Source organism: Nicotiana tabacum, chromosome 6, assembly GCF_000715075.1.
Source record: "Nicotiana tabacum cultivar K326 chromosome 6, ASM71507v2, whole genome shotgun sequence".
Taxonomy (NCBI): domain Eukaryota; kingdom Viridiplantae; phylum Streptophyta; class Magnoliopsida; order Solanales; family Solanaceae; genus Nicotiana; species Nicotiana tabacum.
The window spans coordinates 215,168,043-215,183,892 of record NC_134085.1 but is presented as its reverse complement, the minus strand read 5'-3'; the positions used below and the strand labels follow the sequence as shown (position 1 = coordinate 215,183,892).

Below are 15,850 nucleotides of genomic sequence, written 5' to 3'. Positions count from 1 at the left end.
CAAAAGTCATATTTTTACTTGAAAAGTCTATTATGCCCTTGATATTATATAAACCTTCATGTTTATGTAATATCTTCAATATTATAGACTATATAAATATTTTTAACTATGTATGTTATTTATAAACAAAATAACTTAATATTATTTTTATAATATATTCGTATATTTAATTTTTTCTTGACGTTAATTTTTAAAATATATTAGTAGCGTTATTAAATTTGTCAGTAACTTTAATATATATTAGTAGAGAAATAAATCGGCAAATACATTTTCGTGACAAAATTCGCAGGTAAACAAACAAAAAAAAATGAGGAAAAAATCATATGTTAATTTGAAGGAAAATCCCTAGGTAACTCTACATGAGAATTTAACGGGGGATATTTTCTTGGGGGTTTACCTAGGCAATTTGTTATTTGGAAAATTATACTACTAGAAATTACATAAATATGAAGGTATATATAATATCAAGGGCATAATAGACTTTTCAAGTAAAAATGTGACTTTTGTGATAACTAGAGCAAAATAAAATGATTTTTGTGTAACAAAAGAAAGAAAAGTGACTTTTGTGTAATGAATACTAAATTGAATGATTTTTACGTAACAAAAAAAAGTAACTTTTGGGTAACAAACACAAGAGTTCAATGACCATGGATAAAATTATCTCTAAATAATAGTATAAAATATTGACAAGCCAGAATTGAGGCTATCCTATTATCCTTAACTTAGATTTTTGAAATAATTTCTTAGTTCTCAAGAATATAAATAGAAAATACAGTAAAAGAGAAAAGAAAGACAAACTTAAAACATAGCATGCAGAGAAATGTATCTTCTTTTTCTTCAATTTTCTTCTCTTCCTTTTTGTTTATGTATTAGCTTTAATTTTAAGTCACTTGAAAAGATTAAGTATGCATCCAATAAGAAAAAATTGGATGAAAATAAGTTAATTTTGTTACAGAAGAAAATAAGATAACATACGAACTAGAGCAAACTTGTTCATTTATAGGTTATAGAATAATTTTTTCCACGAAATACGTTAAAGAGATATTTACAGTACTGGAAATCAACCTAGAAATATATGTTTCAAGCGGAAATTTGTGAATTTTTTTAAAAAAGATTTTGACACTATAACTGTGGATGAAGTGAAACTATTTATCTAGGTAAGGTACAAGCTTCAAATAACTGTTATATTAAGTGTTTTACTTTAAATAACTGTTAATTACTCATTTTCCCCATCGATAATTATTTATTTAAATTACTGAGAATTTTTTACACATTTTGTCCCTCAAATATCAACAAATTCGAATTTTTGGACCTTGTGATTTCTGATTAAGCACATTCAACCTTCAATTAATTTATATATGCACTTTTGATCCCCTTGATTGTAAATCATCACAAATATAACAAATTATTAATTGCTAAACTACTTAATTGTATATTTGAAGATAATATAATTCTAGAAGTTAATCTAAATATATTTATTATATAAAGAGACCAAGAATATACTTTTAATTACCTCAAGGTTATATGTGTTTTGCCTAATTTATGAGAATCAAAATCAGGGGCGAAGCCACCTTTTGTTAAGGATGGTCAAATGACCACACTTCGTCGAAATATTACGAAAAATTATACTGCATATATAAGTTAATTAATTTTAGATGTATAAACATATATTGAGCAACCATTGTCAAGAGATTTTTTACTTCTTTCAAGTCTGAACATCATTGGAAACTTTTCTTGCTTCGCCACCGATCAAAATAAGAATTTATCAAAGATTTTTGAATATCTAGAAAACATTTCTGACTTTGAGTGTTTAAAATTTATACGAACATAATTGAAGGCAGTTAACAACTACAAAGAAATTGACATCATTTTTCTCTCTTGGTTGAATTAAAGTACGTTTGAGACATTTTATCTATTGAAATAATGATTTGTATTGTTAATTCTTTGAAAGATTATCAATATCCACATTGTACATTTATCACTTTTTTCATTCAATCATTCGCTTTAAACAAAATTGAATTTACGAGATAAGCCATGTTCTTTTTTTCTTAAGTATCAAATTGAAATGATCATTAGGTACTCTAAAAAATTAATCTAATTAGTAGTTACCACATTACTATAAGTAATCTGATTATTGTAATGTATAATAAATTACATTAAAGACCCAATATTAGAAAAGAAAGAAAAAGCTCTTCCTTACATTTTAGTGCTAACCGATTTCTATTTTTCTCATTAAAATATAAGACAAATGAAGTAACTTAACCCCATTTATTTTTAGCAAAACTGATGCAGATTGCCTATTTATATGCATGTAAAAGCAAATCATGACTAATTGGGAAGACCAGCTAAATTGCAGCAATCTACTATAATAGCAAATGACTAAATTATTGCATTAATTTACGAAATTAATCATTCCGTTATCTCTAAATTTACGACAACAATTGTAATCTCTATTGTGATTATCCTTTTTTTATGTCCTTAATGTTGTTACCCTCTTAAGATTTTGGCTATAAATTTCACGCCAAAGCACCCCATTATCCAGGCAAATCAACCACAGAGTTGAAACTAATTTAGAGAAAGATTGTTAAGCCTAAAATGGCAAAACATCAGAGTTTTTTATGTTTGGTCATCGCCATTTTTGCTAGTTTTATGGTTGTAGCATTTGAAACTAAACAGGTAGAAGGAGCTTTGAATGGCGATGGATGGAGAAATGCTCGTGCTACATTTTATGGAGACGAAACCGGTGGCGAAACCATGCGTAAGTTATACTTGTTCTACACTTATGTTACAATACTTGCACTAAAAATATTATAAATCCACATGATTTCCAAACCATGATATGTAGCATGAACGTCATTTCACAATTATAATTTTCTTTTTTCTTCTTTGAAATGAAATAAATTTTCCATCTAAATAGATATCAAGAAACACGAGTGAAGCTTGCTCAGTTGATGAAACGACTTTACTAATGATAGGTTAGTGGTTCTGGTCATACACGAGTATGTAAAAGATTACTATCGACTCATTTGAAGATTGAATTAAAAGAAAGAACAAAGAAAGATGGTGTTACATGAACATTTTCACATATGTATAAAAAGTATTTGCAATTTTGTAGTATGGGAAGGGGCCCGGGACAGAGCTAGGTGGGTGGAATGAGGTTCAATCGAACTACATATTGAACTATATATATATATCTAATACATATAAACTATATATATATATATATATATATATATATATATATATAAGGTGTTGAATATCCGTAACTTCTTTGCATGTTTATTTACTTTTTTTTTATTTTTGAATCCCCTCGAGAAAAATCCTGCTTCCGCCATTGGAAGGGGCGATCAAGGATATGGAGCTTTTGCTCTTGGCAGATTAAAGCAATGTAGCTAATGAGAGATTTCAATAGTTCCATTTAATATTTCCGACGTACTCAAAAAAAAAAAATTGCATAATTTGGTTGGTTCACAATATACATATTAACGAATGTTTGGATACTATTGCAGAGGGAGCTTGTGGCTATGGAAATTTGTTCCACCAAGGGTATGGCCTGGAAACAGCAGCACTAAGCACAGCACTTTTTCACAATGGGGCAACATGTGGAGCTTGCTTTGAAATAATGTGTGTAAATGCTCCTCAATGGTGCAATGCAGGGGTGAAAATTACAATAACAGCCACCAATTTCTGCCCTCCAAATTACACAAAAAATGTAGATATTTGGTGTAATCCTCCCCAAGAACACTTTGATTTATCAGAGCCAATGTTTTTAAAAATAGCCAAATATAAAGCAGGCGTTGTCCCTGTAGTTTATAGGAGAGTTAAGTGCCAGAAAAAAGGAGGTATTAAGTTTGAGATTAAAGGGAATCCTTATTGGATTCTTGTTCTTGTTTACAATGTGGGAGGTGTTGGAGATGTGGCCAATGTCAAAATTAAAGGATCTAAAACTGATTGGATTACTATGTCGAGAAAATGGGGCCAAAACTGGCAAACATCTGCACAATTGGTAGGACAGAGCTTGTCTTTCCAAGTACAAACTAGTGATGGCCAATGGGTTCAATCTGATAATGTTGTTCCTGCTAACTGGCAATTTGGTCAGAGTTTTGAGGCGACGAATAATTTTAACTCGTGATGTATTGAGGAAATGATTAATCGTTTTTAATCAATAGAGTTTATCGATCTTTTCTCCTCACTTGTGAGACTACACTGGGTTGTTGTTATTATTGTTGTTTATCGATCTTTTCTCTAAATTTCTGTTTCGTATATTCAGTCGCTATAGCTTTTAGTGTAATATATTTATTTATGAAACAAATGAATAAGAGCTAGATTAAGAAACAAATTATAAACACAATATCTCGATTCAATTCATTTATCCACATACATAATAAATTAACTTCTATTTATAGAGAGAATCTACCATTAACTAGTGGCTAAACCAAGATTTTCACTAAAGGGTGTCAAAATATAAAAAAGAAAAGTTAAATATACGAAAAAGCCAAAGGGATTCAACATATAATATATATGCATAAAATATAGTTTTCTGGCGGAGGAGTGTCAGTTGACAGTTGACACCCCTTAGTTATACGTGGTTCGGGCAAATGTCATATCATGCCAATAATCAATTTTGCTTCACTTATCCACGTACATAATTAAAATTACTAATCAAGCCTTATATGTTCATTGCTTAATTTGGGATACAAGGAATTCCAAGTTTTTGGTTGAAGATCCTCCTATACTGATGCTGTTTCTAGCCATTTCCTTCAACTTAAGTGAGTTTGCTCTTATGCTGTCATCTGATAACAAATCCTCCACTTTTTGCTTAATTTCATATCTGGAAATAATTCCTTTCTCATCTGCATTCAACGATAAGCCTATTTTCCAACCATCAGAAATACAAGTCTGTGTATACAATTGATCTCCAAAATAAGGCCAACATAGAAAAGGTACTCCCATGCTTAGACTCTCCATTGTCGAATTCCAACCACAATGAGTCACAAAACAAGCAATTGAAGGGTGAGCCAACACCATTTCTTGAGGTGCCCACTCAACAATCTTCCCACGATTAGCCACTCTCTCTGAGAAATCACTCGAGTACAGAGCAAACGAACCATTTGTCAGGCCTGACCAAGCCACCCATAAGAATGGTCGATTCATAAACTCGAGGCCTAATGCCAATTCTTCAACCTGTTGTTGGCTGAATCTTGAAGTGCTGCCAAAGGCAACATAAATAACTGATTTTGGAGCTTGTTTGTCAAGCCAGGTTAGACAACTTGAATCTTCTGAATAAAGACTACCAGCAGACTGTCCATTGGCAAGTAAAGGACCAACAGGAAGAATATTGGTAGTCAAAATTGAAGCTGAAGGGGCAATGTCAGTGAACCAGTTGCAAATAATCCAGTCCGAAGTTATCATCCATTCAAAAATTTCTTTAATTGATGCAAACATTATTTTTTGTGCATCCGCGCCATGTGGATGGTACCACGTAAATTCAGCAGTGCTCATGTCTGGTAAATTTGGCACAACTTGAATCTTCTCGTTCTTTAATGGAGTTCCTGCAAGAGTTACAAATCTCCCCCAGATCAAAATCATAAGTGTGTCTCAGCCTGTGTTTGTCATGGCACTACGCTTAGAGACGGGTCCAAAATTTAAACTTGATGGATTTAACATTTATATTTTTCACCCTTAAACTTGATGCACTTTTGCAATTATGGGTTCAAAATTTAATATTTATTAAAATCTTAATGATGAATGATTTTTCACAATGTATCTAGGTTTTGTGTAAAAGAATATTGGATTCAGTTGAACCCGTCAATCATACATTGCGTTCGCCGTTGAGTCTGATTTCCATAAAATCAATTTAAATTCGCTGATGGAATATTAACAAGAATTGAGTTACTTCTCAGATGTCTCTTGTTTTGTTTGTGTACATGAGCAGACAAGCAATGTTAACGAATTAAAATATAAAGATATAGATAAGGGACATTAGCTTACCATCAGCGTCAATGACTTTTGCTTCAATAAGCTTAGATATGTTGAGCCCCAAAGCCAAGCATCCTGGTGTAGAACAGAGATAAACAGCAATCTTGATCCCCATTTTCTTAGGAATTTCCAGCAGAAATCCTAATGGTGAATCAAGTATAACACTAGTGACCTTGTCACTGGCCTTGTTGAGTAAGTCCTCCAAATGAGCAGGCATAACTTTCCTAATACTTTCAGACAATATTTGTAAATCTTTCCTATCATCCTCAGGATTGAGCCCATCAGGAACCGAGACTAGACGAATCATTCCTTCCCCAGAATCTGGAATTTCATTGGACAAAGTTGCAGACGAGAACTCTGTACTCACAAATGAGACTTTCACCCCATACTCGGCTATACGATGTGAGAGTTTGATGAGGGGCGATGCGTGACCTTGTAAGGGATAAGTCATCACCAGAACATGGCCATGACTGCCAGAAACTTTACAGCCATCGGTATCCATGGACAATTCCAAGTACCACCTCAGAGATAAATTTGTTTGATTTTATACAATTTGTATGAGAAGACGATTTAGACGCGTAGTCAGCCAAAGTTGATGCATGGTTTGTTATAACAGAAAGAGGGTACATTTTTCTTTCCCGAGTATATAGCTGATTTAAATGGTTTGTTATAACAGAAAGAGGCTACATTTTTCTTTACCGAGTATATAGCTGAATTAACTCACTTATCCTTCCTAAATCTATAACTGATTACACTCATTACCTTGGTTACGTACCTTTTAAATTTAGTCAAGAATTAGTAAAATTGGATTACTTTAATTTGGGATTGTTGACCAGTAGATTGAAATATGGTGTTTCATGTTGACATTTGTTCAGTTGAAAGTTTTCCCTTTTTGGGATATAAACTGATTGAGACGCTTTCCTAACGAGCTTTTTGAGTGCACTACCAAAATTCAAAAACTACCACAACTATCCGACGTTATGTACACAAACTTTCTCAAAAAAACAAATGTCAATATTGTGGGATTACACCGAGTTTGTTGTTGTTGTAGAATGGTAAAAACTTAGATACAATACACTAACTCTTCCAAAACAAAAAAATACATAAACTAATCTGAGAAATAAAATACTTAGCGTAACGGTGACTGAGAAAGGAAGGAACAAAATGGATTACTCATAACAAATAAACAAATAGTAACTAGTAGTAACACAGATCAACAACAACAACAACAACAACCCAGTATAATCCCACTTAGTGGAGTTGTTTCCAAATAGACCCCCAACATCCTTCCCTCCGAAAACTTCCCACCTTGCTCTTGGGGAGACTCGAACTCACAACCTCTTGGTTGGAAGTGGAGGTTGCTTACCATCAGAGCAACCCCTTTGTCTTAAGTAGTAACACAGATCAGGAACAAAAATTCACATAATCTTTCACAAGAAATAGGAAAACTCCTCTGCCGTCTCTAACTACTATCATCCCATGGATCTTCATATAACAATAATATGAACTAACAACATTCATTCAATTGAAAAGTCTATCTATTTGATTTCCTAATTCCGCAAAGTAGCAGCTTTAGACTAGGCTAATTCTTCATAACTGAGGCAAAAACTAGCAGCAAAACAGAAAAAGATCATCATAACCCCTCTCTAGTCGGAAATGGAGATAAGCTTCACCTTTTATTGCCAAATGCCCGAGCATGGCTTCTGGCAAGAAAAACTATCAGAGCTCCAATTCCAGCAGCCGTCCCAACACCAAAGCAGAAAGAAGGCATGTGAACAATTGATCTTCCTTTGTTTTGCATCATTTCCCAGTGCAACTGAACATCATCCGGGTGCCATAAGCTCATGTGTACAGCCAACGTCATTTTCAGATCAGAATCAAGTGGTGTGCTGATAATGTCCAAACACACCGGACATGAAGCTTTTAAAGACACTCCATCTTTCTTCACAGTGACTCTTCCTGCAACTGCTATTGCCTTATCTCGCAACGACTTCCCAAATGGTCTAGATATCTGCACAAGGATTTTTGGCTTCAGAAGAAAATAAATTGCAAGATTTGCTAATAAGGCATGATTTAGAGGCAGATCAAAATTAGATTAGAGTAACTGGCTTACCATTATAAGCCTACAAACCCGCTGCCACGACATCCTCAGCTGCTTCCTCATCTCCCCTCTTCTAAGACTAAACTAGTGTGAATAACTGAAAAGTAATTTGCTGTTCTCTGCAATGATACTTCATTGCGGGGGAAAAATCAAAGATATGAATCACGAAAAAAAATCAATTTTTATTTTATTAACAGCACGGTTCATAATTAGTTCTGATAAATAAATTTATACCACCTAGTTAAACACAACCCACACAGAATCGTAAACACAACCAATATTCTTCAGGAATGTTTAACAGCTTAAAATAGGGTTAAGAAGTCGTTCAAATAATTTATTCATTATTCTAAAAAATATCGAAGCATTGAGTAAAAGTGAATTAAGGGATATTATATTGGAAAAATGACACTGTATAGCCGCTTTAAAAATAATAGCCAAAAAATATACTCCCTCCGTTCCAGTTTATGTGAACTTATTTCCTATTTGGTATGTTCCAAAAAAAATAACCTCTTTCTAAATTTGGAAACAATTTAGCTTAAACTTCCAATTCTACCTTAATGAGAAGCTTTTACAACCATACAAATAGTCTAGACCCTTTTTGACTTGTTTAGGACCACAAATTCCAAAAGTCTTCATTTTTTCTTAAACTTCGTACCCAGTCAAACAGGTTCAAATAAATTGGAACAGAGGGAGTATATTTTTTGTATATATATACATTTTTATATGTTATACACAAAAAAGGTACAAATTTAATACACTTTTGATGCTACCACATGTAAATACTTTCAGCCTCGAGCTAAATGTTATCTTTGCCCTATTATATGTTGCCTGTTTGAATGAAGTACTTTACGGGTCTTTTGATAGCAACCCAACCCCTTCGTCCCGTCGTCGGACTCCATTTAAAAGTCCCAATTTCCCCCATATTTCTCTCTTTCTTCACAAATTTCTTAGGGGAACATTGATTTTGATGCTTCAAGGAACAACACTACATTACGCCAAAAGAATAAACGATTCAACTGTAAAAAAAACCCACATTAACACTACAATGAGTAAAAGTACAACACGTTTAAGCAGGAAGAGAAGAATTTCTCCGGTGCTAGGTGTAAAAATTCAAATAAAGTTGAGGAATATACAATGCACAAATCGATTTACCAGGCAGAAGCAACTTCGCTGTAAAAACCTCTGTCAACGATCTTTGAGTTACTCGTATTTGTCGAATGGAACTTATTCCTTAAGATGCGGAGGATTTTTAGGGAGGTAAATTTGGGAAAGTTGCCTTGGTGACGAAGCAAATTAAGGGGTCGTTTGGTTTGAATATAGGTTATGGTTTGATAAGTTGTGCTGAGATTAGTTATTTGTTATTGTTTTTTATTTTTTTTAATATGTTATATTAAAAATAATATTTGCATAATTTCTAAGAAGAAGTACAAGTCATCCCGGCATTAATTACCTCACTCCTTACAAGGTGTAAATTATCTCAGTACTAATTTTAATCCGAGGATAATTTATATGAGATTTCCTAATCAAACAAAGTATTAAGGTGATATTAAATTTTTATACCAGCACTATATCTACTTAACTCATGCCAAACGACCCTGAGAGATTGGCCAGTGAAAATATTACTCCTAGGTATTAGTATAAAGTATATAGCTCAAAAGCACTAACATGTGAAATTGATAAATAATTTAAAATTTCAACAAAAGGTACTGATAAGCAACTTTTTTTTTGGTTAAAACTATTTATAAAAAATATAGTGTATAAATTTAAAAGTATCTTCATATAAAAAATGACAATTGGTGAAAGTCGGATGGAGAGGGAATTACTGGTTGTGTTTAGGAAAGGATAATTTGAAGATTGCAAAATACTATATTAGAGATAAAATAATAGTAATATATTTTTGTCAAACCAAAAATGCTTATAAAAAGTCATATAAAGAAATCAATTAGAAATAAAGAAACTTCGTTTTGCTGCAAGACATGCTCTATCGACTAGTTAAACCATGCAACACATTTTATGTATCTACTGTTGATATTGGAGTGCGGACAGTGGTTAGGTCTGCCATGTTATATGGAACTGAATGTTGGCCGGTAAAGAACTCACACATTCAGAAGATGAAAGTAGCAGAGATGAGGATGTTGAGGTGGATGTGCGGGTTCCTCAAGTTAGGGAGACTAAGAATTCTCCCAAAAGTGATCATATATATGCAAAAATTCATGGTTACCCATATTATCCGCCGGTTAACCCGTTTTTTATCCGTATTAAATATGGGTCAGGTCGGATAATTGATCCGTTTTTCATTACTCGTTTTCGACCCGAACCATATATATCCAACCCGACCCGCACGTTTGCCACTTCTAGTAGTCATGAGAGAATATCATCCTTGGTACGTTTCACTACCTCGAGATATAAACGTTGATGACGATGTATTGGAAAAAATTGAGTTTGCATATTGGAGGTGACGTGTCATGACACGTGGATTAGTCAAATGGTCAAAGAGTTATAATTAGCCAAGAGGCACGAGCAACAACAGATACGAAAGAAGGTGATGAAAGAGGCACGGGCAGTTATTCAAATAATTCGGCGCCCGTACCTATTTGAGTCATTTAAAGCTCAAAGATCAAGAAGAATCAAGGAAATGAATCTGACAACGCATGAGAGTCCAAATTCAGTATTTAACATATATTAAATACTGAGTACGTCAGAGAATTTGTATTTAATATAAATGATTGAGTAACGTTTCTTTTAATGTCATTTATTATTCATAATTGCCTTATTAAGACAAAGGCAATACACATATCTCCAAAAAATTATTATAAAAGGGAGAATGCTGAACATTTGTAAGGACACGAGATACTATTGAGATACATCTTGATTTACTTGCTTTCTGATAATATTGCTCTCAAAATCCTTTCTTTTTATTCATTTTCTGATTATCAGTAACCTGTGTTCTTCTAAATTTCTGGCTTTGACTAAAACCCTATTTTTTGATTAAACAAATTGGTTCCGTTACCGGGAATCTGATAATCTATTTCCAACAACTATGGCAAACAACATCGATAACACCTAAGGCAACCAGGTGAATCAAAACCAATAGATTCAAGAGGATCTGCAAAACATTGATTCTCCACGTGGTTCACCACGGCATTCTCGTGAAGGCACCCCTGAGTAGGGGTGTCAATGGTTTGGTTCGGTCGGTTATTTTATAAATTTTGTACCATACCAATTTTTCGATTATTCTATTATATATAACCAAAATTAGACTTTTCGAAACCATCCCAATTATATCGGTTCCTCTTCGGTATCGGTACGGTTCGGTTAATTTTCGGTATTTTTTTATAAATATAATAGAAAAGTCACTAGTAGAAATAGAATGCAATAACATACATACTTTTATAGGACTTAATAAAACTCTCTAGATATTTTTACATTTTAAAGGGTGATGAATTAAGAAAATATAAAAGATGGCTAGAGTATAGATCCATCAACTACTCAACAACAACATAAAAGAAACTAAACAAATTAATATAACGAAAATATAAATCACACGAGTGGAAAGATATTAACCAAGCTGGGACTGAGACTCAAGAAAAAAGTCTATAGAAGATTAAATATTCAAAAAAATATTAAATCATACGAAGGAAACATAATCAATACATTGTCATTTGCTACTCATAATAGCTACAATACCTTGTGTCTCGCTAGTGAATATGCTGGAAAAAAAATTAGTTTCAATGGGAGTAGCATAATAGGTTTGGGAATTATGTTTTGCGATTATTACTTGTTGGCTTGTAATTGTTTTCATAATTCCAAGACCCAAGGAAAATTTAATGTTTTATCATTTTTGAACTTAATATATAAACATATTTTTCACATGTAAATTTATTCGGTACGGTTTGGTATTTTTTCGGTTTATTTTCATAAAATAAAAAACCTACCCTAATTGTCGGTACGGTTATAGATTTATATAAAAACCTACGGTTTTATTAAAAGAAACCTAAAAATTGGTTCGGTACGGTACAGTTCAGTCGGTTTAGTCGGTTTTTAAATATCTATTGACACCACTACCCCTGAGTCTCGTGCAGTTGGACAGGATCAATCTGAGAATTTTGAAGGGGTAGATGAAGCTTTACAGAAAGTAATAGCTGCGCATGTCAATAAAGTTGTTCAGGCTTTAGTTAACCAACTACCTGCTGCACCACCCACACCTACACCTAATAATAATACATTGGAGAATCCTCGTTCTGGACTTGTTAATTCGGGAAATAGAAGAACTCCCAGTAAATCATGTAAGCACGTGATTTTTGCCCTATATGAGAATTAATCCCAAAAATTTCAAAAAAAAAATAATAATAAAAAACAATTTTTTTTTTATAGTTGGCATTTGCTGTGAATTTTGTGTAATTATTTGTATTTTTTTCTGTGCATGTTTATTTTTACTCTAATTAAGAAAAATACAAAAATAGGCGTCACATGCGCATTTACGATTTAATTGTGCATTTAGGAATTAATTAAACCATAATTCGTTTATTAAAAGGAAAATCACAAAAATCCATCTTTTGTTTTTATTTCGTTAGTAAGTGAGACTATTTTAATGTGTGTTAATTTTGATGTTTGTATATTGTTATTTGGCATTTGTATTGGAAAATTAAAGGATCTTTGGACTGGGCCAATTTGAACTAAAATGAACAAGGCCCAAACCAAAAAACAACCCAATCCAAAATCTGTTTGCCCGGTCCAATTGAGCTGGCCACACGACCGTCCAAACGACGTCGTTGAGCTGCCTTCAATCTGGACCGTTAATCTCACTAGATTAACGGTCCAGATCACTCGTCCTCAACCCCCATACGAACCCGACCCATTCAACCCCGGACCTACCCGATCCTAATGCTAAACCAAACGACACCGTTTGGATTAACCTTTGAATCTAGGCCGTTGATCTCGAGTGATCTAACGGCCAAGACCCAACCATCCATCCCGTATAAAAGCCTCCATATCATACCCTGCCCCCTATCCAAGCACCCCTTCAGTCGTCTTCTTCACCAGACCCCGAGCCCCATGAAACCCTAGCCGCCACCCTTCACCTTCACCGTAAAGCCGGCGGCAAGGACGCCGGTGACCACCCCCTTTACACCCTAGAACCACCTCAACCCCCTGAATCCAAATCCACCAACAGCTTGGCTCGAATCCTCCCCCACCTTCTCGAATCTTCATTTGAAGATTCGAAACAAAACTCGATCTACACCAAACCACCCCAAATGCATGCCAGGCACTCCCCCGACCTCCCTCGTGACCAAACCATGCTTGGTTTGGTCCGATTCTACCCACAAATCCAAAAAATCAAATCTGGAAAAAAATCGAACCCTAGAACACAAATATTTTGTGGGGTCTGTAAACAAGTTTGGGGTCTAGTAGACCCTAATCGAAGTGTTCTCGGTCGAGAACACCTCGGTTAGGATTTGTTCGACTTCAAACGGGCAAATCAAGCCCGGGCCTGGGGTCAGCTATGTTTAAAGCTTTTCAGGTTTGTTCATTTGTCCCTTTTATCGTCCATTTTGTTATTTAGATTAATTTATTAGCATGTTTAGTTGTTTGTCTAGTTCTGGGATTTCTGTTATCAGTTTGTTTCCCCATCTCCATAAGACCTTTTGTTTGGTTGTTTGTTTATTCTGTTATGTGGTAGTATGTTTATTTCAATTCAGGATAACATCGTCGAATCAATAGTGTCTGGTTTTTCCTATATCGTGCAAAAGTGTCAAAGAACAGTGTTATGCGTTGTTTTGTGTTGTTTGTTTGGTCGACTGCTTGTCCCATGTTATAATTAGTATAGTCGATTCGATAAATGTCGTCGATTAGTTTTCTATGCCTGAATGTTCAAATGTCCTGATTCCTGATAGCTTCATAGGATTTGATCAAACCAGTGTTGATTAGTTGGTTGCTTGAAAAATATCTGTGAATGGCTTGTTAGCTATAATACAATAGTTGGAATTCAGATAGGATAGTTGCTGAATTTGAACTCCCATAAGTTCAGAATTTCATTTTTTGTTGAAGTTGGGATAAAACAGTAATGGTCAGGGGTGTTAAAAGGTTTGGTTTGGGGTTATAAAATCCTGAAATGCTTAAAGGCAAGATGAGCAGACAATGAGGTACTAAAACATTGATTCAACTAATGGAATTAATTAACCAATAGTGGAATTAATGACATATTAAGTGCCTTTAATGGCTGAAAATCAGAAAGGCATGACAATTTGTATTTCTTTAATGAATTAGGGTCAATTGGACAGCATGTGCTGTCAGGAATACATTCCTGCTGCCCATGCTTGGTTTTAGTTTAATAAGTGATAAGGCATTTTAATAGTTTTGTCAGGGGAATCTCATGGAGCTTTGGTTATTTTAAATAGTTGAGTGGAAAACAGCAGGGATGAATGGAATCTGAATGGTTTAACATGCTTTAAATGATCTGAGGAAAACTATAAAAGGGGAGGGCTTCCATTAGTTAAACAGAGAAAAAAAGAAGAAAAAGAGGGGCTAAAAAAAAGAGGCAAGTTCTGAATTAGAAAAGGGTTCTGAAAAGCAGAGAGGTCAGGGAGTATTTGAAAAATAGACTGAAAAATTATAGAGTGCTCAGAGAAGAACAAAACTGTTTAGTTCTAAAGGGTTGGTCTGTTACTATCTCTTTAGGGTATTCTGATTTCCCTGTGAGAGTACTACTGTAATTTGGGACTCTGTTTGCTGTTAATCGAATTGGTCTCATTGTTATTGAGTTTGTTGTTGATTATTGGTCAAGTGTGTGATTAGTGAACTGTTTGCACTATTGCATCAAACATCCTGGTTTTTTCTGTTGGTCTACCATTCTGTTCTGGGATTGTTGATTGATGCCCGACCATTTGTGGGTTTATCATTGTGGGAACTGCTGTTGGTTGTTCGTGAACTAGTGGTTGTATTGTTGCTGTTTGTTGCTGTTGTGATACTGCTATGTTACTGTTGTCTGTTTGATTGTTGCTGATATCGTTCTTCTTCTTCTCATTCTTACTGTCCAGCATCCAGGTACACATTCTAATTGCACTGGTGTAATGATGAACTTGGAGCATGATTAAGAGTCTAAAGAGAATGGTTGTTTGAACTTAGTGTAGTGATTTTCATCTTCTACTGTCACAGTTTAAAGCATTCTGTATACATGTAAAGTGTGACCCCATACCGTGTAATGGATTAAGTTTTCATTCTATAAGAGTTTGGTCCAGTAATTTGACGGTGTATCATAATCAAAATTAATGGTGTATCAGTGATATTCGATCAACAAATGGTTTCGTATAGGGTCGATTAGAAAGGGTAATGTAGTAATCATGTTTGTTTTACCTTGGCTCACCAGTATATGACGCATATTTCAAAAGCATGCTATGCAATTTGGGAAAATATATGTATAAACAACAAAATCGTGCAGGTTATATTATTGGATAAAGTTTGCCTAAAACAGGTAGTAATACCACCTAAGTTAGATAAGGTCATTTTGGTCTTTTCACCTTTGCGTGTAGGAATAATTAACTGAACCTCATATGTGTGCCCGTCAATGAATAATGTTGCATACGTTTAATTTCTTCATCTAAAAATAGATAATTTGTTTCGATATTGTTGTGCGTCAATCTCATGCTCTAGTATTATTGAATAATAGAATATAGAATGAAAGCAGTTTTTCTTTGTACAAACTCGATCGCAATTTTCCATTCGCATTAGCCGTGAACTAATAAATAAGTTACGTTTTTCAACATGTAAATA

At 34.0% G+C, this 15,850-nt stretch overlaps 3 protein-coding genes across 5 annotated transcripts; 1 reads left to right on the top strand and 2 right to left on the bottom strand.

Moving 5' to 3' along the window:
• Nucleotides 1-2,595: 2,595 nt before the first annotated feature.
• On the top strand, nucleotides 2,596-4,132 carry LOC107783098 (expansin-A23-like). Its single transcript, XM_016604063.2, has 2 exons — nucleotides 2,596-2,758; nucleotides 3,510-4,132. The coding sequence occupies exons 1-2, from the start codon at nucleotides 2,596-2,598 to the stop codon at nucleotides 4,130-4,132; spliced, it is 786 nt and encodes a 261-aa protein (XP_016459549.2).
• Nucleotides 4,133-4,501: 369 nt separating this feature from the next.
• LOC107783099 (UDP-glycosyltransferase 83A1-like) lies at nucleotides 4,502-6,567 on the bottom strand. Its single transcript, XM_016604064.2, has 2 exons — nucleotides 5,992-6,567; nucleotides 4,502-5,552 (listed from the first exon to the last, which is right to left on the bottom strand). The coding sequence occupies exons 1-2, from the start codon at nucleotides 6,479-6,481 to the stop codon at nucleotides 4,678-4,680; spliced, it is 1,365 nt and encodes a 454-aa protein (XP_016459550.1). The 5' UTR covers nucleotides 6,482-6,567; the 3' UTR covers nucleotides 4,502-4,677.
• A 557-nt stretch (nucleotides 6,568-7,124) lies between these two features.
• On the bottom strand, nucleotides 7,125-9,388 carry LOC107783105 (uncharacterized). Of its 3 annotated transcripts, none has more exons than XM_016604074.2 (3): nucleotides 9,233-9,388; nucleotides 8,093-8,199; nucleotides 7,125-7,990 (listed from the first exon to the last, which is right to left on the bottom strand). In XM_016604074.2, the coding sequence occupies exons 2-3, from the start codon at nucleotides 8,141-8,143 to the stop codon at nucleotides 7,649-7,651; spliced, it is 393 nt and encodes a 130-aa protein (XP_016459560.1). In that variant the 5' UTR covers nucleotides 8,144-8,199; nucleotides 9,233-9,388; the 3' UTR covers nucleotides 7,125-7,648. The 3 variants fall into 3 exon arrangements, with proteins under 3 accessions (XP_016459560.1, XP_016459558.1, XP_016459561.1); XM_016604072.2 differs by having other exon boundaries at nucleotides 8,093-8,210; nucleotides 9,233-9,387; XM_016604075.2 differs by having other exon boundaries at nucleotides 8,093-8,210; nucleotides 9,214-9,359.
• Nucleotides 9,389-15,850: the final 6,462 nt, after the last annotated feature.